A 20,651-nucleotide genomic window follows, 5' to 3' on the forward strand; every position below is an offset into this window, starting at 1 on the left:
AGGGAAAGAGATGAAAATAAATTATTTCTCCAAAGAAGGTAATTACAGAGCTATGCATTATCTATGCAAGAGAAAAAAATCCTAAGTATCAGTGGGGCTTGTCAGGGTGCTTTAACGTGCCTGATTTCTTGCAAACACTAACTTACACTTTCCTGACACCTTAATCTATATGCTTCTGAGAAGAGCAGTTTGGCTGCAGTGTGTCACACACACAAAGTCCTTGCTGACTGAAGGGGAGGACATTTTTTATGCTATTATGACTGGAAACATCCTTACAAAACAAGTCCTCTAAAAGAACAGAAATCTGAAAGTTAACTTCTTGGTCTACAGAAAGTATCCGGTGCAATCCTAGCTGAGATCCAAATGTTAACAGCTCCACCAGAAAGGCCTAACTAATCAGTAAAGCAAAGGGAGAACAGAGGAAAATCCCCTGGATCCCTGAGGCCTGCAATCCACGAGGATGGAAAATAACCAACCCAAATATTGTGAGCAGAATTAGGTATTAATGCTTCAGTGGCTGCCAGCAAGAAATATGATTGAGTTTTAAACCAGATATTAGAGAAGTAAAATACATTTCGAGTTATTATGCAAACCAGACATTTTCTATGCAAATTCAGGCACTGCACTTCTATAATCTTCATTTTAAAACAGAAGTTGATGTTTTGATTGTACGTGGTGGGGTTTTTTCATTCTGAATGTCATGTGAAATTACTGTGTGCATCTGCAGGCTTTGTGGGCGGAAGGGATTGGCACAAGGAGGAATTCATTCTTGTGAAAACAAGAAGCTTTTTCTAAAGGCACGGTTAAGAATAAGAATGTAACACTTGGGGTAAAAATGGAACCAACCACTGTTTGTAAACACATCAATGTGCAAATGAAGCAGCATTACTCATTAAGTACACAAAATCCTTGCTTCAGCCCATGCATAAGACCAGCATGCTGGTCTCACTGGCCTCGGTCTCAACCTTCTCATCTCTCTAAGAGGTTATATTCTCTCCATCAGGATACCAGGGTTCCTCAACTTAATATGGACAGACTTGATCTTCTGAACACACCCCAGCTATTAATTCCTACATGATTTTCATTATTAAAGTGCAACACGGATACACTGATCGGAACGCTTGGCTTCAGTAATTCCCATTTTGCTTCGTCAACCGAAGTAGCACAACAGCTGTTTTACATTTAAACAGCTTATTATTAAATGTTTAACGTTAAAAACATTAAACACAACAGCCTTTTACGTTTAAAACACTATTCTAGACCTGTTGTATGTTTTCAGTTTACAAACCTGCTATACAGAATACTGGGAGGTAGGTGGAAATCCACAATGCACTTCTAAATACAACAAACCCTACTGGAACCTGCCTTAGCTTTCTCTCATCATTACGAAGTAGCAGTTTGTATACCTGAAAATGAGGAATGCTGAGCTTGTGGGCCCAGTGAGGCAAAGCAGTGAGTAAGCCAAGGTCTACCTTCAATCGTACCTTCAATACAATACAGAAGTTCTGGCATTTTTGGACTAATACAGGAGAACATTTTCTAGCTTGCCCGAACTGGTGCAGCTCTGCTGTGTCACTAACACTTAGGTGATTTATATGAGTTCAGCCTTTCTTCATCTAGTGCTAAGCTTCATCTCTTTGCATGCCAATAGTTTTCCAATGAATAAATCGAGAACACTTGATGTCCAACAACATCTATTCTATAAAGATTAGTATTCTATAAACACCAGTTTAACACCTTTTTTGTATGCCTTTTTCACCCCTCTTAATCTAAATTGCTCTAAATTTCTTGTTAATGTTGGGTTATGTTCTGCAGTTCTGTTCTATAATCACATTATAGGATTATGAATCGGGCAGTTTATTTCCAATTGTATCACTGGCCATCTTGGCTAAAGCAACCAAAAATTACTGAGTAGAATATTCTGCCGTTGTCAGACCAAGTGGCAGAAGCCTCAGTATGTAATAGCACTTTAAAATTATTTTGTGGTTGAAATTCATAGTTTCTTCTGAAAAATGCAAGGCTCTAAAGGTAATGAAGTAAAAAAATGCTTGAAGCGAGATTAACAGGAACCAAATCAGATGCACTTTTCTAAGCAGAAAATGGAGTAGGTTAAAGCTATCAAGGCCAAAAATAACCTTTCATATTAGCATGTTTTGAATAGAGGAGACTGGCTACTTGTAATGAAGGATAATGAAACTTGGATGGGTCAGAAGCCAATGATGGCTTGGGACTGACTCCATTTGAAGTCTTAGAAATAAAAACCTGAACTCTTGAATAAGACACTGTTTGTCACCCAAAAGCAATAAAGGGTGAATCAGCAAGCAGTCATCTTCTGTCTTCACACATTAATCATGCTGCCTCATCCTGCTCAGGTGACAGCCCACCACTAAGGCATTAGAAAGCTAAGCAGCTGAACTGAGTCTTTTTCTGAGGACTGTGCTCAGATTTGGCATTGTACTGATCTCTACACAGGAAGCCTAAGGAAAGGCTGCACAACTGAAGGCATGCTTTTTCGTGTATACCTGGTGCACAGCAGCGGGATGCTGATACAATTCAATCCCACTGTTCCCAAGGATGTACTGATTTCACAGCTTTCTGTGTCTGCAGGCAGAGTCTAAAACTGGTTACATACTCCCATAGCAGTTGTCTTGACCAAGCCTAGAAAAGATCCTTTGCTACTTCTCAAAGCTGCAATATCTTGTCATAACGTGTAGTGCCTGTAGCACTCGGGGCAATTCCTCTCTAATTAAATCTAGAAAATACAACAAGCTGTAGCCATCTGAAAAATCTCTGCAGCAACAACAGGCCAGCTGTGGCCTGCAGACAGCTCTAACACATGGCTACCCCAACAAGTATGTCGTGTGCAAGTCGGTGGTCCTAGAGGGATGCTGAGCACCCTTCCACTGTGGATTGCCATCCACTGCTAGGATTAGTCAGCACTTGTGTCAGAGCTAGGAGTTTATGATAAATACTTTGTTATTTTACGTTTAAAGGCAAGAAGAAACCTTATTTACTGGTTTATAAAAGAGTGAAATAGCTGAATAAACAAGTCTGCCTATGACCTTGAACATACAGGTGGTCTCAAGTAACTGCCTCAGTTAAATAGTGATATTACACAGAGATGTTTCTCTGATAACCTGACAAACGATACCACAGAGAAATTTTATCCTATCAGTAACCCAATAACCTCTACAGTTTGTACCTGCACTAACATCAGCACATATACAATAACCCATTTTGCTTAAGAGTCTGCTAGTTAAAGCCCTCAACAGTTAATTTAGGAGCAAGTGACCTTTTTTTGGACTAACAGAAATAGAAAAGGGAGTTTAGAAGATACAGAAGATCCACCTAATTATTAACAGAGATTAATTGCTGAAGTGTGCTCTCCTTGATATAAGAACTGCAGTAACACTAATGGAACAAAACCAATCAAGAACCAAGCTTTGAAAGTCTTCACCTTTTGTACGAGGCACCTTAGCACATCGTTTCTAAAAACATTTCTGCTTAAAATCTGACTGTCACATGGATAAATGTTTAAAATACATATAAAACTTTAATTGAGGATTAAAACTCTCTCTTTTCTGCTAAAACTCTTCCCCTCCAATTACATTTTGTTTGGCCTGCTCCCTTTTCTCTCCCCAGTCTTTTTCTTTGATCAATGAACCAATGCTAGTTAAATATACATAAAAATCAGGGTTCATCAAATTAGGAAGGCCGACTTGCCAAATTCAAACTCGTATCCTAAATATTTTCTTTCCATAAAGTCGTGTTCAGCTTTACAGCTAAGTCAAGGCAGAAAGCTTCAGCAGTAAGATACATAACAGGAACGTTTCTTACCTTAACCAGTTTTAAAGGATGGATTACAACACTACAGTTACTATTCTGCCATTCAAAATTAAAAAGCAAGTGAACTGCTAAAAACACAAGCTGTCAGAAAACCAATCATTTCCTTTCTTGGAACTTTTCATACTTGCATAAAAACAGTTTGCCTAACAGACATCAGCTTCAGTAAGGAGAAACACTACTTGTTTTATAAATGGCCACTGCAAAAGATTTATTTGACTTACATTACATTCTATCAATATTCATTGTTGGTTCCACAAGAGCTGTAAGAAAATAAATATTGGCTTTGAGTTTCATTACCAGTTCCCAAGTTTGAACCAAAGTCTCCTTAAGTGCATCTTCAATGAGCCAAAACATTTCAGGAGAGCATCTGACTTTTGCCTTGATATGATTCACCCAAAGAAGCGGTGAATGCCCCATCCCTGGCAGCATTCAAGGCCAGGTTGGATGGGGCAACCTGCTCTAGTGGAAGGTGTCCCTGCCCATGGTGGGGGATTGGAACTGAAGGAGCTCTAAGTTCCCTTCCAACCCAAACCAGTCTGGGATTCTAAGGCTGTTCATCCACACCAGAAAGTAAGAAACTGAGTAGATTAATGCGAACCAGAATAAATATGCAAACAAAAATGTTTGCAGACTCCCTCTTCAGTGCCACTCTAATCATGCACATAACTGAAGGATGCGTGAGTTTCCTGGGAGATGTGCATGAAACTTTTTATAACACTTTGCTCCCTCATCTGTGTTTCTAGTACACGGAGCACACCGATCAACATCAGCTACATGGTACGTTTTGAAGATTTAAAAAAGAAATCACTGAACAGAATAAAAATATAAAAGATTATAAAAAATATTAATCTCACTGAGAAGTAATAGTAGATCCCATTTTAATCAGCATTATTTAAAATTCAAGCTTTCAAGAGCTATATCTAATTCTCCCTGGGTTTCAATGACACTAGCTCGTTGGTTTTGTTCTTTTGAAGACTGCAGGGTGCAACTGCACCCTGTGAGTATCATACCCATCTCATTTCTGTATGCTGAAGGGATAGCAACAATCCCTCCCAAGTAATGCTGCTATCCAAGGTTAAGCTCAGATGCTGATAGTGGTATTTCTATCTGTTCTTATCTTGTCTCTCCTTTCTTATTTGCTTTAGAGCGCAGTCAGTTTTAACCCTCTGATTAAACTGTTATTAGCTAGCAATTTCTACAATGTTAAAACTACATTTTTTTTCAAACCTCAGTTTTCAAATGTGAGAACAACAAAACATTTGTGCCTTTTTTTCCTCTGTGACTTCACAAGAGTGCATAATGATCATTATGAGGTGGTTCCACATTTTAAAGTTAATAGCCAGATTGGAGCAAAAGCTGCAAAGGTAAAAATGCCATCAGAGGGCAAACCATTAACAGTGTCACACAGAAGTTTCCACCCACATATTCAGCCTGATGGTTTTGAGACTAGAAATGAATTAGGAAACTACTAGAAGGAACTGATTATGTATTACGTGGTATGACTCCACAAAGTTATTGACACCTGCTATTACTTTACTAGAAGCAACATGTATTTTGTGTTAGAGTATGAAGATACTCTTACATAAATGATTTAATGTAAATGAAATTATAATTTATGAGAACATAACCCATTTAAATCAATGTCACTGGTATCACATTTAGGTAAAAAGAAATAGAGGAAATGTGTCATTAAAATCACTCTAGATCACGGTTCTAAGTGTCCCTTAACATTCAAACTGAATTCACATATTCATACAGGACAGTGAGACTTTATGGTACTTTGGAAACGCTTCTCCAAAGGAAATCACAGCAGAAGTAACAGACAGCAAGGAGATACCCCTCATCAACTCCCAAACAGAAAAAATTACTAGTGATTTAAACAGTGCACACTGAAAGAGGCAGGAAGCAGTCAACTGCTGCACATTCTGGGCTGACTACCATCATAAGTCCATTGAACACTTCCCAAAGAGGTAAGAGTTTGCTGCTTTTCCATCTGTAGCTAAAGTAACAGGGTGGTGGGATGCAAAGGGGTTTGTTTTAGCAAACTGAAGAAAGAAAATTTTGCTTCCCATCAGGAAAGCCACAAGAAAACATTTAAGCACAGGTCTTTCTGTTCATGTTAATGAACCTGAAGCATCTGTTTAAGGTCTTAATGTTGGTAGTGACCAAAGTCCTTGTTCCCTCGCTTGTTCGTTCATCCATCCTGCTTCTGCTCCAGAACCTGACTAAGATTCTGTAGTGATGGGCTACAACTCTATGTGTGTGGGTAGTGCTGAACATGAGAAATAAAACCCTCTAGACAAAAATACCACCACCACCAGGAGAGACATGCAGTCAGCATGAATGCTGTGCAAGTCAATAGCTGTCTTCTCAGAAAGGACATATGATAGCTAGACTTGCACATAGGAACTGCAAAAAATATATATGACATTAGTAGGGCCAATATTTTCTCTGTTTTTGAGAACAATATGAACCATCTTAGCAGAAGTTAATAGTGCTGCTACGTTCCCTAAGCACACTGAAGACATGATGGCCCTATTTTACTCCTGAAAGCTCAAAACCCTTCAGTTTAGAAAGCACAAAGGTTCATGGAACTCTTTTTTACTTCTTCTTATTGGGACTTACTGACGGCTCCTCTATGCTTGATCCCATCTCTAGGCCAGAGAGAAACAAGGACACTGAAGCTTGCCTTGTTTTCCTTTAGGATGCTGTATGCCAGAAGGAGACTAATAACAGCTGAAATGTTTGCTTTCCTCTTTGTAGGCTCTGAAATACTACCCATCCACTTACAGGAGGTGGGAAAGGGTGTGGGTATTTCACTGTGATCTCCCCCCCTCAATTTATCTAGGCCCAGGAACATAAAGCTGACCTTCTTAGTAACAGGACTATGAGTCCCAAAGATCCTGAAAAACATAAACTAAAACCAACTCTTATACCACAGAGGTCACTTTGTAGAATGACAGAATTAGGAAAACCAAAGTGCATGTGCTTTTCTTTCTGACAGGTCTCAAGTTGTTTCTTTGTAGATGCACTGAAGTTGTCCAAATAAAACAGCAAAATGATGTACATAAATCACCTTAGGTGCTAAACAACACTTATTGCAAGGAATAAAAACCCTAAACCAAATAAAACAGCAAAGAAAACCCCCAAACCCAACCAAACCCCAACAATAAAAAGACAAAAAGGTCTTTTTTTGTTTGTTTGTTGGCATATAATCTTACTTTCAGATTTAGTTCTTTAACAAACATTCTATCAGGCATATTTTTTCTTTGTATATTGTGCAAACTGGCTTAGACATCTCCAATGATGAAGACGTCGCTACTATTATTACAAAGTCATATAAAAGTAGGTGAGCAGTTGTAGCCTAACAAACACACAGCTGAACAAAGGAACTGCTGACAAGCTGCAGTGTTGTTTTACTGTAAATTCTCATGTGTTCACATCGTATCTTAATTGTACACAACAATAACTAAGCTTCTCTCACTAGGAGTTTCTCAGAAATGGGCTAATGCTAATCATCTATTTTCACCCACATGGTTTTAGTGAAAAGATTAATGTCAGGAAAAGAACACAAAAATAATGAGCTGTGTGAGCCATTTCAGGGGCAGAAAACATTACAGTTTTCTTTATTTGATTTTTCTAGCTTTATATGAAAGCCAGGACTGCTCTCCCATAAGGCATCTCAATATTCTGAGCATTAGATCTATTACTATATTAATTATGCAAGAAATAGATAACCCATTTCCCTAAATTTTACTTCAGCATGGTTGTACTGGTGAACCGAAAGCCAAAATGTGCAACTCCAGCACCATCACCGAATATAAAGGCTGGCCTTTCTTACACCTGGAAATACATAGTTAAATATGGGCGACAAGTTTCCTTTCTCTTCTGCCTTCTGTTCTACAGCTGGCCTTAGGAAATGTTTATTTGGTCATTTGTACAAGTCTGACAAAGTTATTTTAGCTCTGATTGATGGCAAGATACAGCATGAGGCCCTTAATGGTGGACTTGGCAGTCCTGAGATAAAGGTTGCACTTGCTGAGCTTAAAGGTGTATTCCAACCTGATTCTATGATTCTATCTAAAAGAACATTGTCCAGGGAATGACTAAGAAGAAAAGGCCTTTTGAACCACTTCAGTGCTACACACTTCTCTTCCTTTTCACTCTTTTTGTCTGATTAATCCTTCTTAGTTACATGTCTTATGTTTTCAGTCAAAATCAATACCGCACTGAGTGCCATATAAACATACAGCTTGAGACACAGAGGTGATGACTGCATTATGTGGTGGCCCCTAGACACACACAACCTTTGAAAGGCCCTTCCAACCCAAAGTATCCCATGATTCTGATACTTTCTGTGCTGCAAGCGTGGCATCAGGTCCAGCTGTAGCACAGCCCCACCTGCATGCTTAAGCACACTGGGGTAGTGTGTTTGCAGCAGAGGCCTGCCAGAGCAACAGGGTTGATGGGAGGCTGGGGGGTATGGAGACTACTCTCCACTTAGAGGTGCAGCCCCACCAGTGGGGACAATCACTTCCTCATCTTCTGGATGAAGGTTGCCAAAACTTTTCTATTCTCATTAATAATAATGTGATTGTGGCTAGAAAATGTCCCTAAAAGACTTCATCTAATACTATAATATATGGTGGCTTTGGCGCACCTTCTCTCTCTGTACAGTCTTCCTGCATGCACACAACTTTGCTGGAGGACATTCACCACTATGGACATTATAATACAGCAGTCCAGGTCTGATTCACTTGCTTTGCAGAAGAGTGGGAGATACCTCCCTGCCCATCAGAGGGGAGAAGAACAGAAAGGTACATGAGAAGTGCAACCTCCTCTTTCCTTCCTCTCTGCTGGAATAGAGAAGCTGCAAGCTGAACTCCTCTAAATTGGTGGGGAGCTGGATCAAAGCAGTGCTACAGAGGCCACAGACTGCACAGAACAGGACACTGGATTCCTATCAGACTAAAATCTCTACCTTCAGTAGCCTCAAATTCTAATGTGCTTTGTACTGTTTGGGAATTACATTCAGAACTGCTGTGACATTGAGCTAGTATTATCACTGCTTTAGATTTCTCACCTCTAATCATTTCAAGACATTGCTATTATTTTTTCTCACACACATTCATCAGCAGTCAATGCTGCTCCTTTCACATTCCAATCCACATCTTGCCACTGCCCTCTGCACCTTGCCTTACTCCCAGATATCCCAGGGTCACTAAATCACTGTCAGCATGATTACATTTGCATTCTGCTTTCTAATCCAAGTCCAACCAGAAATATATTCATTTATTACGTTCCTGAAGTGTTCTACAAGGTAGAAGGCAGGAGTTGAATAAAAATATCTTGGCAGATTGATGCCTGGCTGCTACTGTTTTCTAGTAGAGATGGGCAAATTTGGTTCAAAGCCATTTGAACTTTGTGGGTCAAAAGCTTGCTCAGATCATTAACAGGTTTATCTCCCATTTAAAACAGATTGTTAAAAGGGGAGTAAGGAAAAAGACATGGATGCAAGATTCAAAAGCCAAAAAACTACTGGTGCTAGTTTTGTGTTTAGGAAGACTATTAGGCTTCCCACATACAGTAATCGCATATCACAGCAGCCTGTTTCACTCATTTCATTGTACTTGAAATGTACAACTTAAACTCCATTGGAATGAAAACTTTTAAAGCAAAATAATTTAGAATTCTATTGAATACTATAGAATTTATGTTACCCACTTAGTTCTTTTGTCTCTTCTTTCAATCCTTTTGTAAGAGAAATAAAGAGCTTTTTGCTAGGACTTAGAGTACGTAGCGATTTGGGATGCCAAATCAGAGCTTTCTGTAGGCCTGATATTCAGGACTAATAAGTACTTTCAGGAAATTAGATTTCCTTTAGAATCTCTGCAACTGAATTTGGGCAATTAAGGTATTTTAATTCCTAGTCATTTAAAAATCCTCTAACCATTATGTAGATGGAAATGCTAAAACATAAGCTATAGTTTAATGAGGAAATGTTAAAGGATTACAGAACAGCCTAATAGATGTACACACACAAGCACATAACAGTATGCTAATGTAATTATGCATTCCTGAGATCATAAACAGTTATGCAGAATTGAAGTATGAAGCTGCAAGAAGGGGAAAAGGATCTTGTTAAAACCTGTAGTGGTCAAAATGTAAGATGGGAGCAGGCATTTTGACATTCCTGCTCCTCTAGTTCTCAACATCAATTCCCACAAAGCTTTCAGTTTCATTTAAAAGAAAACAAAAAATAAATGCCAAGAAAAAATCAGGAGCTTCTGGTTCAGGAACTGAGCGAAGAATTCAAACCATACAACTAGAGGTGGAGTTGTATAGTAAAAGAGATGCCAAGAAAAGGAGCCTAACAAATACAATGGTGAAAGGGATACAGAGACTAGGAGAGCCTAAAAAAACCAAATCATTCATTATTAAATAACGTCACCTTCAAAATGTAATATGTGTTCCATTTTGGAGCTACAATACATGAATAAATTGCATGAGCATCCCTCTGGTGTCATCAGAGTTCCTTAGTAGAGCAACAGTCCTCTCATGCAATCCCAAGGGCCTATTATTTAGGTCTTCCAATGACGGCTGTAATTTGCTTTGCAGCAATAAGATTTTTCCTCACCAAACTAAAAGAAATATTGCTCTATTTCTATTAGCAGAGTCAGGGCCACATATAACTCACTGATGTATGGGGCATGAATTACTCTTAGCTATCTTATAGATCTGGACTCTGCAAAGAAATATTGTGTGCCATTTTGGGAATACACCCCCATTTATATTGTAAACACATAAGCTGTACTAATGGTTTAAAATGACAGGAGAGGGCCCTGAGCTTAATAAACAGTGATTCCTTTTATGTTTTATGTAAACTTATTATTTTATCACATCTGCTAAAAATCACGTATTAGAGCATTTAAATGCTTGCAGTACTCTGAAGAAAAGCAGCAGTATGAGGATATGTAAATACACTCATTTCCATGGGAATGACTCAACTGTAAAAGATGCTGGTCTTAACACTAATCTGCCTTGTGTAGACTGCTGCTCTAATGAAAACAAGCAACACTCAGGAACTCACTAAGGGATCTTAGTTAAAATGTTAGGGCTGACCAAATGGTGCTTTACCAGTGAGCTCTCTTTTGCTCCAGCACTCAGGAGCAGCACTGAGCCTAGATTCCCATCGGAAACCCTGCCTCTATATCTCTCCAAGACCACTGCAGAGGAAACCGCTGCAGAGAGCCCTGTCCCAGCCCTTCCCTGGAAACGCTGGCCTCTTGCATGAAAAGCCACAAAGGAAGCATTCAGTCAGACTGAGAACAAGGTATTCCACCTCGATTCTTTTGGGTTTTTTTTTCAGTGATGAAATGGGACAATAGTAAACTGCAGCTACAAATAATGTAATTTGTTTAAATGGTTAGTCTGCTGGACTCCACTGTTTGGTATACATACCCCACATCACATATATAAATATATATATATATACCTGACATAGAATCACAGACTCAAGTAGGTTGCAAAAGCCCTTCAAGCTCACCCAGTCCAACCGTTCCCCAGCAGTGCCAAGGCCACCACTAACCCATGGCACTGAGGCCTCGTCTCCACGCTGTGTGAACACTTGCAGGGACCTGCAGCCCTGCCCTGGGCAGCCTGTTCCAATGCCTGAGCACCCTCTGGGGAAGGAATTGCTCCTCAGCTCCATCTAAACCTTCCCTGCTGCAGCTTGAGGCCGTTTCCTCTTGTCCTGTCCCTTGTTCCTTGGGAAAAGAGACCAGCTACCTCCTGGCTCCATCCTCCTGTCAGGCAGTTGTAGAGGGCACGTTTTCATACACAGATTTTAATTAGCACAGGTAGGGGCAGGTTTTAGTATAAATAATCTTTTTCTGATGCAACTCTAATATGCAGTAACTGTTCATTACAATTACGTGGCATTTACAGCATAAAGATCAAATTCCATCCACAAGGTACAATATTATGCACTCCGGAACATCCCATTTTGACTTTTCAATGTATATGAGGGTTATGCTCTACAGCAGCACTCCTGCAATTAAGTACTCCAGAAAATTTCCTTTAAAAATGAATTTTAAATCACTGGAGCTATCTGATACTATAAAATTACATACTTCTGTTGATCATTTCTAAATGAATGCCACATATTTCTGGAAGAAGTATTCTTACTAATATTAGAGGATTTAGGTAACCATCTGCTTTTTGACAAGACTAAGGATGGTGTGTGAACTTCACTGCTCTTAAAAGCCTCCTGAACACCCTAAACCAGCAAGATGTTTAAGCAGAGTAGAGCTGGTATGCCAATGATAAGATATTCCTATACCACATCATATGAACTCATGAACTAGGTATTTCATCCCAGAGAAAGCATCTGCTGTGTGAAATTTAGGACAGTGATTCAGGGCGCACGGAACACTGCATCACCACAAATTCCATTTGTTATAAATTTATAATGATGTTCATATAAAACCATTGTATTTTAATAGTTTAAAGAAGTGACAGCACTGGGCACTTTAGAAACGTTTAACTAATAGAGTCTTCATAATTTTAAATGTGGTGGTTTCATCACTGAAGATGCTGGATTGAATCACTGTTTGAACTTAGGGACAGGGGTCAGTTACTGTCGAAATCTCATGAAAGCCTATCCCTTAATGCACACAAATGCTGTTTTTAAACACAACCTTGTTTCAGAACACTTACATGAATGACTGAGTCATCTGAAATTGTGCAGCACCATGTTCCTAAAGTCCAGATACGGTTCTCATTGTCAGTGAGAAGCAGTATGTGAGCACGGGCCCTCTGTTGGAGAACTTTAAAAGTACGTCCCTATTGTTAACAAATACATCAACCAACCATCAAATGCATGAGATCAAGTCCAGCCTTTATCCCAGCATTGCCAAGGCCACCACTAGCCCATGTCACTCAGGGCCTCATCTACATGGTTTGTGAACAGTTCCAGGAATGGCGATTCCACTACTTCCCTGGTAAACATCCTCTCCCCCTACAATATACCCCTTTAAGCACTCCAGCTATGTATCAGCATCGACACACAGACTATTGAATAAAAGCTGTGTGTGACTTGCAGATTTACTCATGGCAAGGTTTTTGAAATCACCAGCTTCTCAGCAGTGTTCCAGCTTCAGAAGATGAGGGTTAAGGATCCAGGCAAAGTGAAACCCAGTCACTGGTTTTCGGATGCCACGTTAAAGTGCAGAACTTAAAATGTATTTTAAAAATCCCTAAATAGAAACGTTGGCAAGGAAAATAAGGGAGCACTGGGGATAACAAAGACAGCACGTTCTAATGGTCCAATACTAGGTGATTTAGAAGTCAAAGGAAGTACCACTCTTTTACAGCAGGGAATCTACACTAGAATACCTCCTGGTACATGGTAGTTAACATTTTACTTCCATGCTGAAATGTAAGAGACTAATTCACCCTCAGTAAACTTGTCAGCAAGGAGGCTGAGTTTAAGAGGACAGATGTAATAAAAAAGGGAGGATTTGTTGAAGGGTTTGCAATGTGAATTTGCTAAAATATTGTTATATAAAAACCAGGAAACCTGGTATCTATGCATAAGTGCATCTCAACATGGGCAACCAAGTTCTTTCAAAGCTCTTTTAGATTCTCGTAACAGCCTCACATGAAGACTATATGAAGACTGAAGACTTTCAAATGCCTCTGTGAACATAAGCATTTATATTTGGAATAAAATTAAGACACTTTTGTATTAAGAATCAGGAGCAACTAATTAAAACTCCCATTCCTGTTTGCACAGAACTGAACATTGCCCAAGGGTCTGTTTTATCCAGGATGGTCATCTTTGTGTCAAATTATTGCTTATTAGGGAGAGTCCATTTCAGGCAATTCCTTGATCTTATTTTCAATACAGGAAACAAGCTGGATTGCTCTCTGGAGCAAGAAATTACTTTTTACTGTGCTTGTATTGAGCTTGCCACAATGAGGTCCCAGTCTACAAGCACTAATACAATTCAGTTGTAATAATGGAAGTAGCAATGACTGCTCAAACGCATGTAACCTGGTATTAACAACAGCAGAAAATGAGAATATCTTTGTAATAATTTAATCCTATTTAAGTGATGTTGATGGGTCCTCTTAAGCAAAATGTTCTTGATATTTACTACTCCTTATCGGAGGACCATGAAATACTTTGCAAATACTAAACATCACAGACATTTATGAGGGTAGGCGAGTAACATCGAACATAAAGCTGCTAGGACCAGGCAGAAAGCAAAAGTAGGAGGCATCCTGCTATATATATATATCAGAAAGTTGACAGCATCAAACCAAGCCTGAAGAAAAATGAAGGAAAGCCATTAAAATCGGCCTCTGTGTGAACTTTAGAGTTGGGAGTAGGAGAAGACTATATATGGTTTGCTGGCAAAGCAGGTGTTTGTGTGGTGGAAATACAAGATGAAGGACAGTGAGCTCTCTTCAACAAGGAGAAAGTACTTCGCAGTTACAGTAAAAACCCTGGCAGCAAATTAGACATTGCAGGGGTGTAAAAGCACAAACCAAACCAGCGCCTCCGGATTAAGATAACCATGGGTATTCCAGACACATCACCAGCTGCAAGAAGGTAGGTATCCTAAATCACATCAAAATTTAAAAGCCTCAGTAAATATTTCCTTAACCAAAAGCTTCTAAGCTAGACAAACTCCTATATATCCCCCAAATGGTAAGTTAATTACAGAATCATAGAACAGTTTGGGTTGGAAAGGACCTTAAGATCATCCAATTCCAACCCCCCTGCCATGGGCAGGGACACCTCACACTAAACCATCTCACCCAAGGCTCTCTTGAGAAGCAAATCTCCAGCAAGAAGCTGGACTTAGAGCGGGATTGCAGAACTGCAACCCTAAAGCAAAAGTTTGTGCTACTTGGGCTGTATTGCTCTTCAAGCTCTAAATATCTCTTCAAGCTCTAAATATCCCCTCAAGCTCTAAGTATCATCTTTCCTTATAATGCATGATCAGTGAATAATATAAGAAGGACCTAATCTGAGAATTATCACAATAAAAATATCTACATATATTTTAATATACAAACACACAGCTGTCAATTCAAGATATATGAACTCAGCATATCTCTGTATAAAACTCAGGACGGTATAATTAATAATCTACATACCAAAAATACTTAGGAACAGAAGACTTTAGACATAGTGACCCAGGCTTCAATCGACTGGAAACGGGGTAATAAATCCACCTGCAGGAACACAATGATGTAATTGCTGTGGCCCAGACTAGCAGGGAAAGTAAATGAATGTTCAACAGTCCTGCAGTGAATTAAATGAAAGTTATAGACTTCTGCCACAGCTCAAGTATTGTCATTCTAGGCTTAAAGCCTTTACTATGCAGCCTAATGCGATTTGAGAAATCTTATATATGTAGCCCCATGGGGTATATGACACCCAGATGGCATTCTAAATGTCTTAGCTGATCTCAGACAAAGGATGAACAACATTTTGACAGTTATGATATGCAAAACGGTGAAAACGAGGTTCTAGAAACACAATCAGAATCTCAAAAAAAGAGTGATTTAGGTAAAATTCAAATATCCTTTCTGACAAATACTTTGGGTAAAAGAGAACTGAAGTTCATTCTCCTCAGTGAGTGTAGAACTGCCTGTTAAAGCCTGATGCTTACTCCTGTTTGTCAGAATTCTAATAAGATGGCATAAAAAAAGAATATTCTCTTGTTTTGAAAGCTGAGATGTTTTATTTCTGAGTACTCAGCTGTAATTCCACAGTGAATTTGTTGGTCAAAGTTGGCAATGACCATTAAAAAAAAAACCCATAACTCAAAAAACCATCCAATTTTGTCCAAACCTCTCCCCCCCCAACACATAGGAAGCAAAACTCAATGAATGAACACTATTAAACCAGCACATAGATACAAGTTCTTGCTTATCAATTTAAAGTCATCTTGTACATCAACAAATTCTATGACCTTACACTTGCTGTGAAGACTCTGAAATGGAGACATCTGTCTGCATTGGCTCACTAGAGTCATATGAAACACAAATGGGGACAAATTTACTAGTCATATTGCTATGCCTTTTCCTTAGTTCTGGAAATACATGCTATCAGTGCATTTACAGCATAAACATATTGAATTCTTTTTGTACATTCCTGCTTCACATAATACCTGTGCTTGTATCAATAAAGTTGCTGTAACCACAGACTGGAAAGATGCTCTGTATGAGCACTGATTGGCAAGAATGGAAACTGGTGCACCTAATGATCCCTCTATTAAAATATTGCTCAGATATTAAAGAAGAACAACACTGCTCTAGGCAACAAAATTCAGCATGAACAGCTGATGTGGGCTGAATCCTTCTTAAACAGATACAATTCTATTTTAGTGTCTTTTGTGATTATGACAGTTTTGACAAGATAATCATCTCCTACGAACAGGACTTTTTATATTTTAGAGAAATAATGTAAAATTTATTAAATAATCTGTCAAATTATCTATGAACCCTGCTTTCAAAAGAAATCTTATGATCTCATTAAAATAATTACAGAAAATCTATGCCTGATCTTATAAATAAGAAGTACCAGTATCACTGGTATCTAAAGGAGAGATCTAAAAGTAGAGGAATTTGCAAGATTCAAAAGGTGATAGCATGAATTTGTTCTTTTAAGGTAGCCAACTGAGGTTTCTGTATTAAATATCCTGCTCTCTATGTCAACTACTGAACTATAGCCTTCCAAATGGAAGGAAAGATGTCTGTAGCTATACTGAAATTAAATGATCTAGCAATGTACACTGCAGCCTCATTTCTCTTTCCTTTCTTCACACTTTGTTGCCTCTTTGCTCTTACTGCTACTGGGGCAAAGCAAAAGCCACTTCTATGCAGCAAACAATTACACAGGAAGAGAAGCACAGTTACAAGCTTCTCTTTAAAAAGTACAAAGAGTCTTTAAAAAAAAATATCTTTTCCAGAATTCTCTTTTCAGGAAGAACATTAGAAAATAAAGGAGTGAAACCTGAGAGCTAAAGAGTTGCTTCCTCTTAACTCCTGCTGCCACTGATTATGGCTTCACCCTAGGAGGTAGCACTGCACTTTCAGAATTCAAGTGCCTTTTGCCTCTTACACTGGGGAAGTTACCCTCTTTTAACTGAAAACGCCTGCTCTTGGAGAGAAAAGGGTAAAGTAATGGAGCAACACAAGGTGACAATGCAGGCAAAGCTTCTTATCACAAGACTTCAAGATAAACCCCACAGTATTATCTAAGAGAATGTTACAGATACAGGATGTTTTCCACCTAAGCTACTTGAAAGACACAATGCTACTGTCATGCTCCCATATCAGAGCATAACAGAACTGAAGCCCTTACTCATGAAGAGCATCACCACAGTAAGGCCTTGCATGACTCCTACTCATTGGCATTCTGCATCACAACCACTCCAGAAGCGGTCCCTATTGCTCAGTGACAATGAGGAGTCAACAGTCAACCCACAAACCTATTTCAAGCACAAAATGGAATTTTGTTTACCACGAAATCAAGCACAGTGTTTCTGAACAGCTATTTAATGCTTCCAGATCAGTTTTTTGAGAAAGCATCCAGAGAATTGTTCCAATACTTCACCAAGCTGAAGTACTAAACATATCTATAAATGGCAAGAGTTATTTAAATAGCTGAAAAGTTAACTGAAAGAGAAGAAATCCTACAATCATTTTGGAAAAGGTTTCAAGTGCAGAAGGCTATTTTCTCCAGAGAACTTAAATGAAATTTAAAGACATGAAATTTAAATTCACATAAATTATCATAGAATCACAGAATGCTTTGGGTTCGAAAGGACCTTAAGATCATCCAGTTCCAACCCCCCTGCCATGGGCAGGGTGCCTCACACTAAACCATCTCACCCAAGGCTCTGTCCAACCCGGCCTTGAACACCCCCAGGGATGAAGCATTCACAACTTCCTTGGGCAACCCATTCCCATGCCTCACCACCTTAACAGGAAAGAACTTCTGCCTTTTATCCAATCTAAACTTCTCCTGTTTAAGTTTTAACCCATCATCCCTTGTCCTGTCACTACAGTCCCTAATGAAGAGTCCCTCCCCAGCATCCTTACAGGCCCCCTTCAGATACTGGAAGCTGCTCTGAGGTCTCCACGCAGCCTTCTCTCCTCCAGGTTGAACAACCCCAACTTCCTCAGCCTATCTTCACATTTTTTTTTTCTTTTCACTTGTTTTTTTCTTTTCAAAACTGATTTATACTCTTTTTTTTTTTTTTTTTAATAATTTGAAAACACAAAGCAGCACCCAAAATTATCCAATAGAATTTTAAAGTCTTTAGAAGCTGACTCACCAGTCTCTTCACAATTCTCAACAAAAGCTTCAGTTGTTGTGTATCTTTTCTGGACTTCAGTACTTCAGCAAGGCTGTCCATGTTTTCCGGAGACATGCTCTCCTGACCGTTCCCTCCATAGAGCTGAACCAGCAGTGATAAGCACTGTGAGGCGCTCCCAAATATTTCAGTATCTTCACTGGGAAGCTAAAAATGAACAAACAAAAATCAAATTCCAGTTCCAGAAAAACTGCATATCACTGTATTGACATTTGCATTGTGCCAGGAAAGAATCGTTTCTAGTTGACTGACTCAAAATTCCATTAAACTTAGCTTAATAAAGTGAGGGAATTGTAATGTATCTGTTCTTAAGCAGCAGTATAACAATGTCTCCAGTATGATTCTATCAAATCTAACTCAAGTGACATAGAAGCACTGAAAACATTGCTCCCAACTCTTAGTTTTGCTTTAAATAGAAGTAGTAATATGAGAAAGTGTCTCATCATCTACATAATGCACACCATAAAACATCATTTAATTATTTCAAAGTGAAGTCTATGGCTTCTGGTTGAGGTACAGTACAGGCTCTCTGGCTATTTAATGGATTTTAAATAGTCACATTAGGAGGTATACTGTGCAGGTTTTAAATACTTTCTTGAATTCCAGCTTTTCTGCATTCCTTTGAAGAGCAGATACAGGAGCAGGCTCTTGCAATGGGATGGAAAAACTCTTTCCTAGGAAGCAAAGTTGTGGAAAAGATTTGAGGGCACGGCTAATAATCACCTTTAAATGAGCTTCTGATAGTATGACACTGCTATCAAAATGCTTTATACCCTTCTTGAAAGTACAATCTGGAAATCACAAGTAGAGATACTATATTATGCTTGTATTTGGCACTGTTGGAATGACAAGAAGAATGCAACGCCTAGTTTTAGCACAGTTCACAAAAGCTAGTGAAATAAATCACAGAGGTTTCTTGGGAACAGGCAAGAGGATGATAGATTGGAAAACAACAGCAAAGAACTGAAGGAATTCAGTGTCTATAGCTTATCAAAGGGAGGGTTAAAGGGCATTTGATCATACTCTCCCAGTTATATGTAAGAAAAAGCAGGCTGAGGATGGGTTCATTCCTTTACCCGAAAAAGGACTGGTATGAGATGATAGCTCAATTGCTTTAGATAAAGATTAGAAGGAAGATAATACTTTGATTTCTTTTATTCTTTCTTTAAGCAGAGTGATTAACTGCTGACACAACTTCCTTAGAACTGAGACAGCTTTTCCAACACAGGCCATTTATATATCACAACTTTTTTTTTCCTAAAAAATTAATATTTGTGTCTTGTGTTATGTATGATCCTAGACTGATTACAACTGCTTTTTTCCCACCTTACAATCCATGAACTGAACCAAATACAGCAGTGGTCATCGTAGCCAATAAGGTACAGAAGTGTAAAAACTCCTCATGGCTCCTATTCAGGTTTTATATTCCAGAAGTGGTGTTTATAATCAAAGCAGCTACATTACAGTTAACTGACTATCCCTACTGACAATAAAAGGAAACCATTTCTGTAGTCTGCCCAACCAGTTATAAAATATGCACAACCACTGCAATAATGGTACTTATTTAATTTGCAGTACGAACTTCCCAAGTTTTCTTCATTTTAAGGAAAACCTGTACAGTTACTTTAAAGCTCTCTATGCATATATCAGACATACAGCCCTCAAATATTCAAGCAGCAATTCCCCAGAGATCTGCATGCAAATAGAATCCTGTTTTCCATTAGCTTCCCAGAGCTGGCTGTTTAAACCAGCCTGAACTGAGATGTAAGCTCTGCATACATAGCCCCAAGACATATCACATCCTATTTGACCTAATGCTATGCAAGTGACAGGACCACAGCAGCTATTTCTTCCACAGTTTTCCTGTATGGTTTTTCTTCACTCTAATCTAAATGCCACCTATTTGATAGTTTCCTTTCCAACATCAGAATTATCTAACAACATCATCAACATAAATAGAAAGGCTTAAAAGGAGGAAAAGCTACAAATAGCAACAAGCTTTACAGACATTTATATCTTCAATGTTTATCAAGTAAAAAAAACCAATCACTGGTGGCTTTAAGCTGACTTGTATTTCCTTCACTCAAAAACTGCTATTAGGGAAAGGAAAGAGAAATTAAACTACTTTAACATATCCCTCCTCCCTGGCAACAGCAGCACTCCAGCATACAGTTTGCTACTAGCTCAGCATAGGCAGGTATGTCAACCTCTCTCTGAAGAAAAATCAGTCCAAGGAGGACTTTTCACATGTTGTTTGTGGCTAATCAAAAACAGAACACAGAAACCAGTGAACATTTGGATAGATCTGTCCTTGCCCTGGCATGGCAGTGGAGGCTGGTTCCCTCGGCTCCATAAGCACAAAATCCTACGTGTAATCAGTAATCATAACAGCCATACTTAGAAGTG

The 20,651-nt window shown here is 38.9% G+C and overlaps 1 protein-coding gene across 1 annotated transcript in view; it reads right to left on the bottom strand.

Annotated features, from left to right (window-relative positions):
• Positions 1-20,651, bottom strand: part of ULK4 (unc-51 like kinase 4) — a 185,473-nt gene that overhangs the window by 34,726 nt on the left and 130,096 nt on the right. Inside the window, exon 35 of the mRNA XM_061373135.1 lies at positions 18,207-18,392. Coding sequence (XP_061229119.1) covers positions 18,207-18,392 — 186 coding nt within the window. The remainder of the gene's footprint in view (positions 1-18,206; positions 18,393-20,651) is intronic.

Source organism: Neopsephotus bourkii, unplaced genomic scaffold (genome assembly GCF_033783945.1).
Source record: "Neopsephotus bourkii isolate Nb327-2 ecotype Australia unplaced genomic scaffold, CSIRO-AGI_Nbou_v1 NB_1629, whole genome shotgun sequence".
In the NCBI taxonomy this organism is placed as follows: domain Eukaryota; kingdom Metazoa; phylum Chordata; class Aves; order Psittaciformes; family Psittacidae; genus Neopsephotus; species Neopsephotus bourkii.